Source organism: Colletotrichum costaricense (assembly GCF_030867565.1).
Source record: "Colletotrichum costaricense strain IMI 309622 chromosome Unknown Scaffold_6.1, whole genome shotgun sequence".
Taxonomy (NCBI): Eukaryota; Fungi; Ascomycota; class Sordariomycetes; order Glomerellales; family Glomerellaceae; genus Colletotrichum; species Colletotrichum costaricense.
In genome coordinates, this window is record NW_026848235.1 from 1,062,319 (window position 1) to 1,076,895 (window position 14,577).

The 14,577-nt window shown below is 52.8% G+C and overlaps 6 protein-coding genes across 6 annotated transcripts; 2 read left to right on the forward strand and 4 right to left on the reverse strand.

Moving 5' to 3' along the window:
* Positions 1-116: 116 nt before the first annotated feature.
* Positions 117-3,275, reverse strand: CCOS01_06575 (hydantoinase/oxoprolinase; the record flags this gene model as incomplete). The annotated part of the gene is made up of 3 exons (XM_060454743.1): positions 117-401; positions 477-3,145; positions 3,230-3,275. The coding sequence occupies 3 exons, from the start codon at positions 3,273-3,275 to the stop codon at positions 117-119; spliced, it is 3,000 nt and encodes a 999-aa protein (XP_060314443.1).
* Positions 3,276-4,478: 1,203 nt separating this feature from the next.
* On the reverse strand, positions 4,479-4,805 carry CCOS01_06576 (uncharacterized protein; the record flags this gene model as incomplete). The annotated part of the gene is made up of 3 exons (XM_060454744.1): positions 4,479-4,571; positions 4,633-4,692; positions 4,752-4,805. The coding sequence occupies 3 exons, from the start codon at positions 4,803-4,805 to the stop codon at positions 4,479-4,481; spliced, it is 207 nt and encodes a 68-aa protein (XP_060314444.1).
* A 1,148-nt stretch (positions 4,806-5,953) lies between these two features.
* CCOS01_06577 (acetylcholinesterase) lies at positions 5,954-7,618 on the forward strand (the record flags this gene model as incomplete). The annotated part of the gene is made up of 4 exons (XM_060454745.1): positions 5,954-6,432; positions 6,501-7,005; positions 7,063-7,179; positions 7,232-7,618. 4 exons carry the CDS (start codon positions 5,954-5,956, stop codon positions 7,616-7,618), a joined length of 1,488 nt encoding a protein of 495 aa, XP_060314445.1.
* Positions 7,619-7,794: 176 nt separating this feature from the next.
* On the reverse strand, positions 7,795-8,743 carry CCOS01_06578 (retinol dehydrogenase 8; the record flags this gene model as incomplete). The annotated part of the gene is made up of 2 exons (XM_060454746.1): positions 7,795-8,189; positions 8,248-8,743. 2 exons carry the CDS (start codon positions 8,741-8,743, stop codon positions 7,795-7,797), a joined length of 891 nt encoding a protein of 296 aa, XP_060314446.1.
* Positions 8,744-11,708: 2,965 nt separating this feature from the next.
* CCOS01_06579 (uncharacterized protein) lies at positions 11,709-11,969 on the forward strand (the record flags this gene model as incomplete). The annotated part of the gene is made up of 1 exon (XM_060454747.1): positions 11,709-11,969. One exon carries the CDS (start codon positions 11,709-11,711, stop codon positions 11,967-11,969), a length of 261 nt encoding a protein of 86 aa, XP_060314447.1.
* Positions 11,970-13,702: 1,733 nt separating this feature from the next.
* On the reverse strand, positions 13,703-14,272 carry CCOS01_06580 (uncharacterized protein; the record flags this gene model as incomplete). The annotated part of the gene is made up of 1 exon (XM_060454748.1): positions 13,703-14,272. The coding sequence occupies one exon, from the start codon at positions 14,270-14,272 to the stop codon at positions 13,703-13,705; it is 570 nt and encodes a 189-aa protein (XP_060314448.1).
* Positions 14,273-14,577: the final 305 nt, after the last annotated feature.

Below are 14,577 nucleotides of genomic sequence, written 5' to 3' on the forward strand. Positions count from 1 at the left end.
ACACATCTCGAGGGACAGTCTCTATCACTTGAACCAAACAGCATCGTCATTTCACTTTAACGATTTCTTTTTACTTCCATCTTCTACGGCGACTCTAGCCCTCCCTGATGCCTGTATTACCACTTGTACTGGCAATTCGTGCAATTCTCCCCGCCGCACCCGTGACGGAACTCCTCAATTACGCTGACGGGCTTCACGTACTGCAGCGTCGGGACGTAGTCGTGTTCCAGCCCAAAGACTTTAGGCCCCGCGATCTCGAGCGCTCGTTCAGTGGCCCAGAGCGGGTGTCCGGCCATGATCATGACGGCGACCTTGAGACCGTACCGGTACTCCTGGACGCCGATGGCTTCTCCGGTCGACGTGTCCAGGAGGAAGATGAGGTCTGGTACGGTAGCGAGAACCTAGAAATGCCAGTGTCAGTATGGGAATTCCCAAGACTTGATGAGTAAAGAGAAGCAGAAGGGAGATTGACTTACCGTTTCGATGCCACTCTCGCCCTTACCCAAAACCCCCAAGTTCTCATTCATGAACGGCACAACAACCTCCTTCAACCCCTCCCCAATACGATCCGTCTCGGTTTCCATCTCGCTCTCACTAAGCCTCTCAACAGTGACCTTGCCCAGACTATGCGCCGTCGCAGTCAACGTGCTTTCCACGCTCCGGATCTTACCCTGGAACAACACCCGCGCGCTTCCCGGCCCTCCCGCGGCCTCGATGATGTCCTTCGTGACAGTCGACACCGTACCAGCCTGCTGCGCCAACGCCACCACACGACCCAGACGCCACGCGAGCGAGTACGTGTTGGGAATACCCACCTCGCGCATCAGCTTACCCGGGATCGGACGTCCCGCGGCGCCCGCGGCGGAGCCCATGGCCACGCAGGCGTCGCGGATGGCGATGCCGGCCGAGGTCTCGTCCGTCTGGGTGGCTGGGATGACGACATTGTGGCCGGTGCCGCTGCAAAGGGTTACGGGAAGGAGCTCGTTGACGGATTTGGCGTGGATGTACTGCGAGACCATTTCGAACTGGGGGTAAGCGCGTCCCATCATGTCACCGTCGACGGTTGGGATGTCGTAGTAGCGCGAGCTTCCCCAGATGAGTGTGGCGACTCCGTTGGCGCCGCCAATTTCCGTGGCGATGAGCCTCTCGAACTTGGTCTTCATCTCTTTCTCCATCTCTTGCATCGCGTGCCATACTCCGTCACCACCCGGCCGCTCGATACTTACAGCAGGCGTGCCAACGCTAGCGACCGGCGGCATCATCTCGTCGTCCTTGAGGTCCTCGATCCGAATAATCTTCATCGATTCGCCCTCGGCCAACAACTGCTTCAGCTGTAAGTATGGGGCGTAGGGAGAACCACCACCGCCACAGCCTAGGATGTAACACCCGATGGACAAGAACCTGAGATCAGTCTCGGAGAGCGTCCACAAGCCGTTAGATTCGACCTTGGGCTTGTAGCTCTTAAGGTCAACGACCTCGTCTTCCGGGTGATCCTCCGCGTCCTCGGCTTCGTGCTTTTTGGTCTCCTCAAACATCTCCTCGTCGACCAGCTGGTCAGGCGCGGCCGTCTTCACCATCTCCGAGTACACGCGCTTATGGTCTGCCGGCAGCGCAACTTCAATCTTGATGGACGTCTGGTTCTCGACGTAGGGAACACCCGCAATCTCCTCGTGAAGGACAGTCACGGAGCTCTCATCACCGCCCTTGGCGACTGCGTTTTGGATAGCCCGGGCTTTGACTTCTGTGATGCCCCCTTGGATGTCTGAGCCGTGGATAATCGTCTCAGCGGAGCCGTAAATCTTGGCAATAGATGCGCCGATCGCATTCGCGACACCGGCGTGTTCAGGGACTACGACCTTGCTGACGCCTGTGAGCTCCGAAGGGCAGAGAATCGAGCCACCGCCGACGAGGATGACTGTGCATGGTTCGGGAGACAACTTCGCGCGATCAATGACGGCCTCAAGCATCTTGCGGATACGCGCCTTGCCCTTTTCGACAACGTCGCTCGCCAGAGACACAGCCGTGGTGCCAATCTTAGCACCTGACGCGACTGCGACATCCGTAGCGGTTGTGATATCGCCTCCGAAGGACAGGGCCTTGGTAATAAGGTCGTGGCCTACGCTATCAGGCCCAACAGCTACGGAGCCGTCGTCCGCGCTATGGAGAATAGAGCCTCCCCCCAGACCGATGCTCTCGACGGAAGGCATCTCCAGATTCACCTTGACGCCGGCCAGTGCCGTATAGCTCTTGGACAATCTAGGGTATCCGTTGCTCAGCAGGTATCCGACGTCGGACGTGGTGCCGCCAATGTCCACGACGATGCTACCTGACTTATCTATCGAGTCCCTGGCGAGGAACGCAGCGCCTCGAATGGAATTTGTTGCACCCGAGGAGAAGATCCTGATGGGGGCCTGCATGGCTTCTGAGAAGGGCAGAAGGTGGCCGGCATTAGAGGTCAAGTACAGCGGGCACTGGAGACCGATGCGTCGCATAGCGCCGATGAAGGCTCTGATGGTGCGCTGCGCGAAGTTTAGAATCGAGGCGTTGAGAATCGTCGCATTCTCGCGGGCAAGAAGTCCCGGTCCGGCGATGTTGTGCGAGAGGACGATGTTGACATTTTCGCCCAGCTCGCTGAGCAGGATCTTGCGGACCTCATCCTCCTGGTGGTAGTCCTTGTCGGTACTGCATCCGATGCCGATGACTGCAACGTTCTTGAGCCCCTTGGACTTGATCTGCCTCGCCTGCTCGCGAATAGACTCCTCGTTGATGGGCCCGATGAGAGTGCCGTCAATGTTGCAGCCGCCGGGGATGATGGCCGAGTGGCCGTTGATGATACGCTTCAATGCCGAGGGCCAGTCCGCAAAGGGTGGGGTGCCTGTTGAAAAGTTGTGAGATGCTAAGCGGAGGACAGCAATCTTTTCCACACGGGATGTGTCTCTTTCAATGATGGCATTGAGGAAGTGCGTCGTGCCGATGGCGAGCGCAGTGATGTTGGCGGGGTCTGCGGTTGACTTGTCCAGCAGAGCTTTCAAGGTGGCCTGGACGGAGTGAGTTACGTTTGACGTTGTTGGGGCTTTGTGAGATGCGACAACAGCATCCGTGCTGGACTTTGAGACATCCAAGAGCACGCTGTCAGTGTTGGTACCTGTGAAGATGATTAGTCGCAAAAAGTGAATAATTGTGCATTGCTCTGTAGGCTTAAGCCGGAATTCTTCGAAAAGCCTCTTACCTCCAACGTCGACTCCCACCACCAACGTGCCGTCTGATGCACTCATCTTGCTTGACCAGCGTTGTTGACTGCGGGGTTTGAGGGGAATAGTGGAAGCAGCTCGCGCAACCAGCAGCACCGACCTCACTCTACTTCCGAAGAGCGCGAAACTTGATCTCAGCAAAGCGATCTTGGGCCAGCAGGGCTGTTTGTCAGTCCTTGGTTGTACGTCAGGTAGGTAAGATAGTGATCGTGGGGTGATGAACTCGGAGTCCTTTTCGCTGTGGAATGATGTAAAGAATCAGCCGCGCGTGTGCCGTGTAGTGGGGGATCAAGTATGAACCGAGTCAACATCCGTTCTTCGGCGGCTTTCTTCAACTCATTTGTCGCACAGTCGCACCAATGCTGGAGCGACCCTCTCTCGCTTATGCAAGTGTAACCACTTTTGCAGGTGCATTCATATGGGGAAGGTCAGTCGGGATGTGGACGATCGGAGCCTCGGATTTATCAGATTGATCTTATCTGCACAGGCGTGACGGGGTACGTATTCGTAGGGCTATCTTGGCTATCAACCACCAGTCCAATCACACAAACTCATGGCTAGGTACCCACATCGTGACGTACCATCAAGATGGATGCCCTCATGAGGGTTCATGTTGGTTACATAATCTCAATTGCAAGGCTCTTTACAGGCAAATAATGAGCGTTGAATTGTCAGAATCTCAATTTCTACGACCATCTCATCGGAAGTCACTCTCGTACTCTCATTGCGGATCTCCACCAAGAGCCACCTCACTCTGAGTTTAAAATCGATGATCTCAAGGATCGTTACAGGAAATCATTTTTCCCATCCGTTTCAGCATCTTGAGAACTCTACAAATTTTCCTATTTTCAAAGTAAAATATCATGAATCCCGATTTGCTTGACCAAAGGTTCCCAAGCAGATGTATCCATAAAGACTGCGCGATTGTTACCATCCCCAACAAGACGAACAATTGCGAACTTGGATCATCATGATATGCTAGAGTGTCATCATCAGAAGCATACTAACGAACATAGAGGGCGTGCCAACGGTATTTCAATGCACTCCAGACTTTATTTGGTCCACACTTGGATACCTCTCTTGCCCAAAAGTGAAAGGAAGCAGAAATTCTAGATTCAAAGCTTTCCTGCTGTCACCAGTCCCTGATTTCGACGAACATTTCAGCACCACGGCTCCTAAATCCGGTAACGCCATTCCTTGATGACCTCTCCATCACCAACTCGAACCTTAGCAGGAGCGTCCATATCCATCAAGAGTACAGCAGTCTGCATGGCAAGGTCCTCCGTGCATGACGTTCAGGCAGTAAAAAGCATCGCCGTTCTACACAGCTAGCATTAGTAATGAGACACAACGAAGTACGCAAGGGAAGTATAGAGCTTACGTGCTTATCGCGAGCCACGTTGTCCTTGAAACAACAGTCATCTTTGCTGCAGAAGGCACTCTGAATCAAAAGTCAGCGTTTCGGAAATACGTCTTTTGGGCCACTGCGGCCCATCTTACCGCAGAGCCAAGCAGCGTGGCTGTGAGAAAGAGAACAACGGCCTTGATCTGCATTTTCGGGGGAAGACGGTGTGGGTGATTTGTTAGATTGGTAGATGTCTGCAGTTGCTTGTTGAGTTGGTCTCTGGGACGTTTTCGGTACGGGCCTTCTGCTTTTATACTAGAAAACGGCATTCAGAGCTTCAACTTGAGATAGCCGGCCTCTCAATAGCCGCCCCTTGCAAAGGCACCGGCTTTAGAAGGCGCTGGTCATGAATATCCATCCCTAGTGTCCTCTGCTTCCTACGTTAGTCAATACTAATAGTGCGAAAGTAAACTTTTTACTCTCGTCTAAAACTCTCCTTTTGTTGAACGGGCCCTACGATGGTCCAATTCACACCGCTTAGTTCAGTCGTGGCGGCCCTGCTGATGATGCCTTGTGTAACATATGGGTAGTCTCGAGTCTTGACTCAACGATGAGCAAGTCTCACTTATGCAAGCAATTCGTGTGTGGTTTGTTATACCTCACATGGCAGTTGTTCAACATCACTGGATCCTCTTCAACTCCACTGTTCCGTCAGACAAATGATTTGGGGTTTGCGCCTCGTTGTACTCAATTGTATGCGAACAAACACCGCATTCTTATGTTTGCTAGAAAGCGAGAGACATCAGTTATTCGTGAAACGTCAACCATCCAGGGAATCAAGACGCTGCTTACTATGCTACCAATTTACAGCTATGCGGAGACATTTGCATTTTTTATGGACGAACCTCAGGCGACATCCTCCAGCAAATGGGTTCGCTGCCACAGTGCGGATATAGCCTAAAGTGAACCAGGATCCAGGGACCATTCTGGAGTAGTGACAGGGCCGTCGACACGCTATGACACCCAAAGATGAAGGACAGCACTTTGATGGATATTGCAATTACAAAGAGAATCTCAAGAAAAAGGATTTAAACCGAAGGAGAAGAGTCCTGACGCCACGGTATGTGTAAACCATTCAGGACCATAGAGACGACTGCCTATTCAGGATTTGATACTCCGTACTCATGCAATTGATCCTGCATCCTTATGTGGAGTTCCTTAAACATGCCCTATACCAGAGGACAGAACCCGCTGACAGCTTGTACCTTGTCCTGTGCATACTGGAGAGGGCCTTTCTCGTCAACCTCAACATCAGACAACGAGGAGGAGCAACCTGCAACACGAGAATCAATCAATCATGTCTATCATTAGTGAAAGCAATTTGGGAGTCGACTATATCACAGTAAACTCGACCTTCGGCTCCGTCAAAGGATTCATCAACAGAGACTACCCAAACGTCGCCCAATTCCTAGGCATTCCCTTCGCCGAACCGCCGATAGGGCCGCGCCGATGGTTACCTCCAACGCCGAAGGCTCCGGTCGACAGCATCGATGCCACAAAGTTTGGATTATCTTGCCCTCAACAGCTTGGAGGCAGGCCGTCGGTCTATAATACGGATGTGACTGAACACCAGATCCGAGACGACACTTCCGAGGATTGTCTTTCTCTCTGCATTTGGGCACCCAAAGGTGCGGTCAAGGAGGGGTTCACGAAGAAGTTCCCTGTGATAGTGTTCATCACCGGCGGCGCATTTCTCGTCGGCGGCTCTACGATTCCTTATCAGAATCCAACGCCCTGGATCGAGAGCAGCAAGCGCCACATTGTTGTCAGCATCAAGTTAGTATACCGAACCTCTCGGACCATCCCAATCCCAACTCGGGATCTATGCGCTTACACGAATCCAGTTATCGACTGAACGTCTTCGGCTTCCCCAACGCCGCGGGACTCAGCCCTGATGAACGAAATCTAGGATTTTTAGACCAGCGGCTCGGGCTGGAATGGGTACATCAACACATCGCCTCCTTCGGCGGTGATCCATCGCGAATGACGCATTTCGGACAATCAGCAGGCGCCCGCAGCATCGACTGCCACGCGTTCCTGCATCCGGACAAACCCCTGGTGCGAAATCTCATTCTCCATTCTGGGTGTGCACTCCCTCTGCTTCCAGTGAGCGACCCGGGATGTACGCACTTCAGTGCTCTCGCCAAGGCACTCGGTTTCCCGGGCGGCGATGCTGCGGCGGAGTTGGAGTTTATGAGACAGCAGCCTTCGCAAGAGCTCCTCGAGGCTATCCAACATCACTGGGCTACTGAAGAGAAGCCTTTTCTGAGCTTCCGGCCCGTGGTAGACGGCTTTACACTATTTGATGATTATGAAGACAGGGCCAAGGCAGGAAACTTTAGTAAATTGGTAGGCGGAGTTCGTTCTCTGATTGCGAGTTAATCATCACTAACCAGCTTCGACAAGCCTGCCATTTGTGGAACCATGAACGACGAGGGAAATTCAGTAGCTGTATATCATCCCGACAGGGCTGATTCGTTTTGGGCGGAAAAGATCACAAAAGACTACTTCTTGGGACCTATGGTTGCCATGGCGCGGTATGACATGCTCTCCTCATACATCCTAACAATCTCAGACTCTCAGTGCAGCTGCTAACGATGTGCCGGGTAACAGAGCACGCTCAGCTCATGCGCCCACATTCCGCTTCTTGCTCAAAGACTATGCACCTGCTGGTACCAGCTCATTTCATAACATCAGTCCCCGACCATGGCTGCGAGCCTATCACAGCTCGGACATGCCTTTGATCTTCGGAACACACGATTGGGCTCGTGGCCCCTCTACGCCGTTGGAAGAGAAGGTCTCACGTGTATGGCAAGATTTGTATGTAGCTTTCGCAGAAGATGGGCCGGATGGGTTGCGGAAGATGGGGTGGAATGATATGAGGGAAGGTGTGGGAATCGTGCTAGGTGGTGGTGAGAAGGGTTGGGAGACTGTCAGCCTGGAAGAGGTTGACAACAGGTGAGTATTGAAGAGATGGCTTCATGAAAGTACCTAGTGACAGCATGGAGAAGCTTTGAGACAAAGATGATAGCCCGCCAGAAGCGTATTATGTCTTGAGATCATTGTTCGGGGTTTGTATATCAATTTTATGGCATTTGCACGGCCTTCTATGACGAGACTTGACTCTACATGAGGCGTTTACTTTTTCAAGTACACGTTGTTGCATACATCTCCGAATACGCCCATGGTTCTCTGCCACCCTCCAACGACATCATCGACTCTCTTCGCCATATCCCTTCCCAAAGGCAACATCCTCTCACCCTCCTTGCCCTCACCTACTCCTGTGCCGGTAATGACTTCATATATCACCTTGGCTGCCTTCACGTGATCCCCATCGGCAGGAAAGCCTTCTGTTGCCGATGCAGCCATGATCTTAAAGACTGCATCTAGAGCACTGCCGTCGTAGTCCGAAGGCGTAGGCTTGCTCGCTAACCTGACCGTCGGCCCCATATTCGTGTCGAACGAACCGAGCGCAACCGTCAAGACGCGGACACCGAACGGAGCCATTTCTTTTGCGAGGACTTTGCTAACACCTATTGGAAATACCATCAGCCGTTAACTCGCGAGAGGGTTAAAGGCCATTGCACTCACCATCCATCGCGGCTTTCGCAGCCGCATAAATGCCCATTGATTCTCTCCCCTCCAACCCAGCCCCAGAGCTGATATTGACGATGACACCGCTGCCTCTCTCTCGCATAAGGGGGGCGACCGCCCTCATCAACCGGTAGGGCCCGAAGAATACGGTATCCATCTGCGCCCTCGTCTCTTCTTCCGTGAAACCTTCTGCCGGGCCATGGATGGACCATCCAGCATTATTGACTAGCACATCTATCAAAGTACCAGCTTTCTCGAGGTCCGTGATGAGGTCTCCCGAGTTCAGGTCGTCAACGTCGAGCGGAAGCCAGCGGCCCCCTCCATCCTGGACTTCACGCACTAGGTCCGGCGTCTTTTGGGGGTTGCGCGAGGTGGCGATCACCGTGTGCCCTTGTTTCTGCGCCAGTCTTGTGAGAGCTAGTCCAAACCCGGATGAGCAGCCGGTGATGAGCCATGTTAGAGGCCTGTCTGGGACAACAAACGGATGAGACATGGTGATGGAATTGCAACTTCTGTATAGCTTTGGTTCAACTCTTCCAATAGCCATCTCGGTTGCTTCTTAATGCGAACGAGTTTTTATCCTTTATTTTTAGAGCTTGTATGCCCGGACTTTGAGGTTGAAGCCGAAAAGACTTAGATGTGAGCGGCCCTGCATCGGCCAGTGTCTCACGGAGAATCGGCCCTCGCGGACTTAAGCCAGATCCGGACTACATCCGGGTCATATATCACAGCGTACCGGCGACTGCATTTGATTTCCAACATGTGATCTTTACTATTAGCACTAATTACTTGCAGAGGCTAATCACCGGTTTGATAAATCCGAGTCGGTGAGATTTGACTTGAAATTTTTCAGAGCCAAGCTTGATGCAGGTTGGCGCATGAGATGGTGCAAAGCGCAGCATGACTCCGAATTTACCTTGGTGCTTTAAGAACCTATAACGTGTGGGATTTTATCGTAGCCCCTCTCACATGGCATGGTCATCTCAAGCTCGACCTTCATTGGGTCACTGGCTGATTTCTCTTTGTTGCCAACGTGTTAAACAATGCCAAGCAAAAGTTGCTACGGTTTTGATCGAATCACAAAATCAACATAACGCGAGAAATTTCACGAGCTTGCGGAGGGGCTTTGGCGCTTGGGGCCAGTTCTTGAGGTATCATCATCTTTATACCTGAAGCTAATAGAAGTACCATCGAAACTCACATGGAATAAACATTGTTCTCAAGTAAAATTTAACCCAGCTTTGCGCCTGAATCATGTTGGGTTGGCTGCTCTTCCCAGCCCCTCGCCGAACAAGCCTCATTTCTCGCCGGATAACCAAGTGCAGTTTCATGAAGACTGAGGACATGGCAACAGCTGAAAGCACTTCAGTGCAAAATGATTCAATAGCATGAGCTCAAAACAGTATTCCTAGTCGCACTGTGTTCATCAATGAATAAAAAGATTGATTTGAAATCTGGGTACAAACAACTAATCACTTGTGTGACCGTGTGACGTGTCTGCCAGATTGGAATGGCCAAGATGGACTATTTATAAACGTGAGCTGGAATGAGAATTCTGAGATCACCGATCGCTGCTCCTTCCTTCGCTGCCTCGCATTAAGTAGTTTGTGGGATCAAGGTCACACGAAAACGACAACACAAACTTGTCGGCAGTTGGCAGCTTGGCATTTGTGGTGATGATGATCTATAAGCGGCGTAGTTGGAGGAGCTCCGCAAATACCAGAAGTGAACCTCGTCCCCAATACCAGATTAACCTGACATCCGGCAAGAACTCCGTGAGATCGTAAGATTGACGCTGCAGGCCACTCTGAGCAGTGGGCCAATCCATCGCGAATGTTTCTTCAGCGATCACGACATATGCACGGGGATGAAGGACGCCGGAGCCACCTCCGAGATCAACTCCGGTGGGTTGGATTCTTGGAAAGACTCGGACTCGGACATTGGAAGCAGACTCCTGGGTTCGCTGGGTATGTAGTTGCGGGCAGCGGCACAGCAATATTGCAATCATTGCAAGGGGTGGAAGTCAATTTTTGGCCGCAAACGCGGATACCTTTCCTGAAAAGGAAAGTTTGCGTACCGAGCGACTGGTTTGATTGTTGATCGTGACCCTTGCCAAGCTTTTGAACTCTATTGTTCGTTTTTTCTAGCGCGATGTCACCTAAGTCTCGAGTGCTGTATTGGCAAGACAACAATGATCAATCCGATGCCCTCGGATATTGTGGCGTCTGTCGGTACCAACGGCTGCCAGTTGAGGCTTGCAAACTATTGTTCAGAAATGTTTCCTCAAACAAAATGTGGCTAGTGAATATGCAGTCAGTCATGTGTTGCTGGAAGTCGGAAGACATGGGCGAAGTTGCCGGCGTGTCAAATGCAATAGACCATGTTGTCGCAGAGAATACCGACATGCCAGTATAGCTGTCAAAACCTAATGCCTCCCCCCCACCAGTGTCGCAGCAAGATAGAAGAGGAAGCCATCTCCGTTCGTCTGAACTCTGTGCAAATCCCGGTTCGGGAGCGAACTCTGCCGTTCTAAATAGGAAGGACGAGAGGAAAAAGAGAGAGGAAGGAACTCCAGGGATTGCCAGCCATGAACTTGTGGGAGTTTGTTCGAACCAATAACGCAGGAAAACTTTCCTACTACATGATCAAGGTATGCATGTTTGCGAAAATCAGATTGCATGCTGCAGCCAAGATTGTTTGCTAAAACCACATGGCCATTCTACGCCGCTCTCTGGCAGACCAGACATGCAGCAGGGCTGGTAGTGTACTTCAGTCAACACCGAGCACCGAACCGGGTTTTCGGGCCCTTGGATCTGCGCGTTGCTCCGACGCCTGTCTCTGCTCCCTCCACTGACAGGATTTAACAGGCAAGACTGAATGTTAGACAAACAGGAGCAAAAATGGAATCAGGAGAAAGAAAAAACAGGGTCATTCGTTAATGTCTGACACGCCATCAGCCTACCACTCAAGTCTGACAAAACCACAGTAAGCAACGCAGGAACACAGGCAGGGACACAAGACCCGTGGAGCGGGATCCACGTGTAAGCCTGAATCGGGCAGAAAATTGGGGACAGTGGCCAAGGTCAGCCCGTGCTCGCATGAACCAGTCGCCTCTCGCACAACATCGATCTTCCCGCGAAACTCGAGGGGGCTGTGGACTTGGACATTGGCGAATCACGTTGGCTAACTCTGCTTTTCGAAGTCAGACTAGAGCCCTAAGAGCCGGCAGGTTGCCTGCAGGACAGATGCGAAAAGCGCATGATACTTGGTTGTTGGCTCTTATTTGGAGGAGAGGGTTCCGGCCCGTGTCCGAGGCCATACAAATGCCTGAATTGAGACATTTGATCTTAGCACAGTCTCGTCATCCACAGTGACAATTTTCCGATGTGTTCTAAAATCTAAACAAGATGAAATGATTCCCGCATTCCAACCCAATCGCCAGAAACTAATGGCTCATCATGGGCACCAATCTCGCGGCCCCCAATATCACCACACGGAAACCAGGTTACCCGCCGCGTGGCTTTGCCCTAGGGTCGGGGGGGCTCTTTCAAGGCATAGGCAAGCGGCAAGCAAGCCGCAAAACACCTCACCCCCCCGTACTCTGCCATTACTCACAGACGGCCGGCCACCGGAATCCCGGTCCCGGCATGATTGCGACAGGGAACATGGCATCAGAAGTGCCCCATCGTAGTGTCCGCCGTCTCATACGAGGGGGGTAGGCCGCAGCTGAAAGCCTGGCACAAGAAAGAAAAGAAAAAACCACAGGAACCGAAGAACATCCGCAAGGTGAAGGCTACGTAGTAGAGCAGAGTCAGGAACTCCACAACGCCCGGCGGCGCTCCGGGGAGAGACGGTTAACGGGCTGCTGAATTGCCGTCAATGGTTCGGCGGCGCATGCGACGGTGCCGCGGTGGTGTCCGATGGCTTCCGCTAGAACAAGACTAGAAGATGGGAACACGAGTAGCTAGTGTTGCGCCTCTTTCGTCTCTTCATCTCGCAACCGCCAGTTCACCCGAGGTTAGCTCTCTCCTAGTCCGCTCTTATTCTTTGTTTTTCTGCCCTCGGCGGTTCAACGCCTTTCGTCAGTGCCCAACGCGCGTTGCCGTTACGATCAGTACGCAGAATATCTGCAGAATGCTGAAGTCCGTCACACAACTTGCGGGTAGATGACGAAGACAACAACGCACGGTGGAAAAGCAAAACTTGGCCGCTCTTCTTACTTTCAGGCCTTTTGCCTCCACTCGTTCTCCACAGAGTTCAAACCCTTTCAAACAAAGCCCCGATCCTTCATGGTGCATCCGGCGAGATACGATGAACCCCGGACGACAGGTCAGAAACATTTAATCTATCATTGAGGAACCCTTACGAACCCCCCAAAGCTGGGGCAGAAAGGAGACAAAAGTATTGGGTTCTCAGGCCACATTTGCTCTGCTGGGTAGCATCGGAAACCCTTCCAATAGACCCCCTTGGTCTTCCAGAGAAAGGTCGAGATCCGCCTATGGATGAATTGACCTTCCCCTGTAGTCCTGGGCCAGTCCGCGAATAATCCGACAAAATCCGGTCATTAAGCCGAGTACAGGGCAGAGAGCCGAAGGATTCGGCCGGTTGCCAATATATGAGCAATGGAGATTGCCCACGATCCGCTGCTGCAGCCTGCATGAGAAGCGACATCAAGCGAGTTGTAAACACCCGAGCTGAGCCAACCCACGCGGACAAACCATACACATACGGATGCAGACTCAAGTGAACAGGTGGTAGAGTCCATATTTTGCCTCTTCTCGAGTCATAATATCGGCAATCAGACCAAATACTCGCATCGCACATCGACCACATCTCAGTTTTCTCTTCCCCGTCCCAACTTTGATCGAACATTGGCCACCAATGGCGTGTCGTGCCGGCTCAGACCCTCTAACCGTCCCCATTTTCAACTAATTACTCCACACACACAGCGTGCCGGATGTGCCACCAGGATAGGGATAGCACCGGCCAACTGCGACGCCATCTCTGCCCGGCCTAACGTCCCAAGGGGTAAAAAAGGGACACACGCCCCCCTTCGTCTGTGTGTGTGTGTGATGAGCCTGTTACGTGCCTTGCGTGTCCGTCTCGGGGGCACGGGGGGCGGTCTTCCAGAAAGAAAAGAGGTTCCTTCGATGCGGTTACTGAACCTGCCACACCGAAACTCTGGCTCTTCTTCGGGCATTTCCTCCTGGTTATTTCGGCATCTTGATGTGCTTCTGTGTGTGTGTCAAAGCTGGTTGCACCAGCACACCACAACATACAAGTTGCTATTACCGTTCCTCGGGAACAATCAGCTTCGCCTCAGCTTTGCATTGCCGCGCCAGCCTCGGCCAGCCCCCGATTGTCGCACAAGCTTTTGCTGTGCCGTCGGCGATTGCCCACCGAGAAGAAAAAAAGTTCGAATTCTTTCCATTGTTTGTTCATTTGGATCGAGCTACGCTACCATGGTTCCGCAGTGGCATCGCGAGGAGGTATCCAGGCATGGCATCTCAATCCCGGTGGGATGCTGGCCCCTGCCACCGCATCTGTGATCTGGGCTCTCCTCTGCACAAAGCACGAGAGCAGGCCCCTCTTCCAGGGCAAGAGGTTCGAGGAGATTTTTCGCTCGCTGGGCCCCCCGGGTGTTGATCCTTGCGCTCACGATGCTCCCCGACCCTTGCTCGCCTTGGTTCGGCGACTGTGTCTGGGCCCCCCTTCCTGGGGTTTCTTTTCCCTCCCTGAAGATATGCATGTACGGATATGGGTGGATTTGTGTGGCACAGATGACGGGCCTCCATCCGCATACTCGTCCAAGTCTCTCCATGGGTTGTGCCCCTCGATCACTATTCACTGCAAGTCTGCAAGTCCGGTCCCCTACCCGACATGTGCGGCGCTCCAGACCAGTCGTGGCCTCGGTCCGCTGCCATGCCACGTTGACGGGGAGCCTCCTGCATGTCAGTGTATCACATTTCTCGCTTTCTCTCTCTGCGCAGGCCAGCCCTCGCCTGCCATATCCAGCTGCCATCCTGGATGAACCCTGGGCATTATCCCATAGCCGGAGCTGGGCACCAGGGTCCTACGCAGTATGTTTGTCCAGTCCGGTATTCCAGCCCATGGCCGAGTTCCCTCCAAACGTCGCCCTCGGTTAGATGTACCAGAGCCCACGCCGTCGTCCGGTCTCCGCCGCCGCCACCACCACTGAGACTTGCATAGTGCGTAGAAACGATGGGGAAAGGGGCGCGCCGTTTGCTAAAACAGTTCAACAGCCGTGATGCCACCTTGAAGTGTAACGGCGACCACCGTGTGTCGAAACTAGACCGCACGCTACCG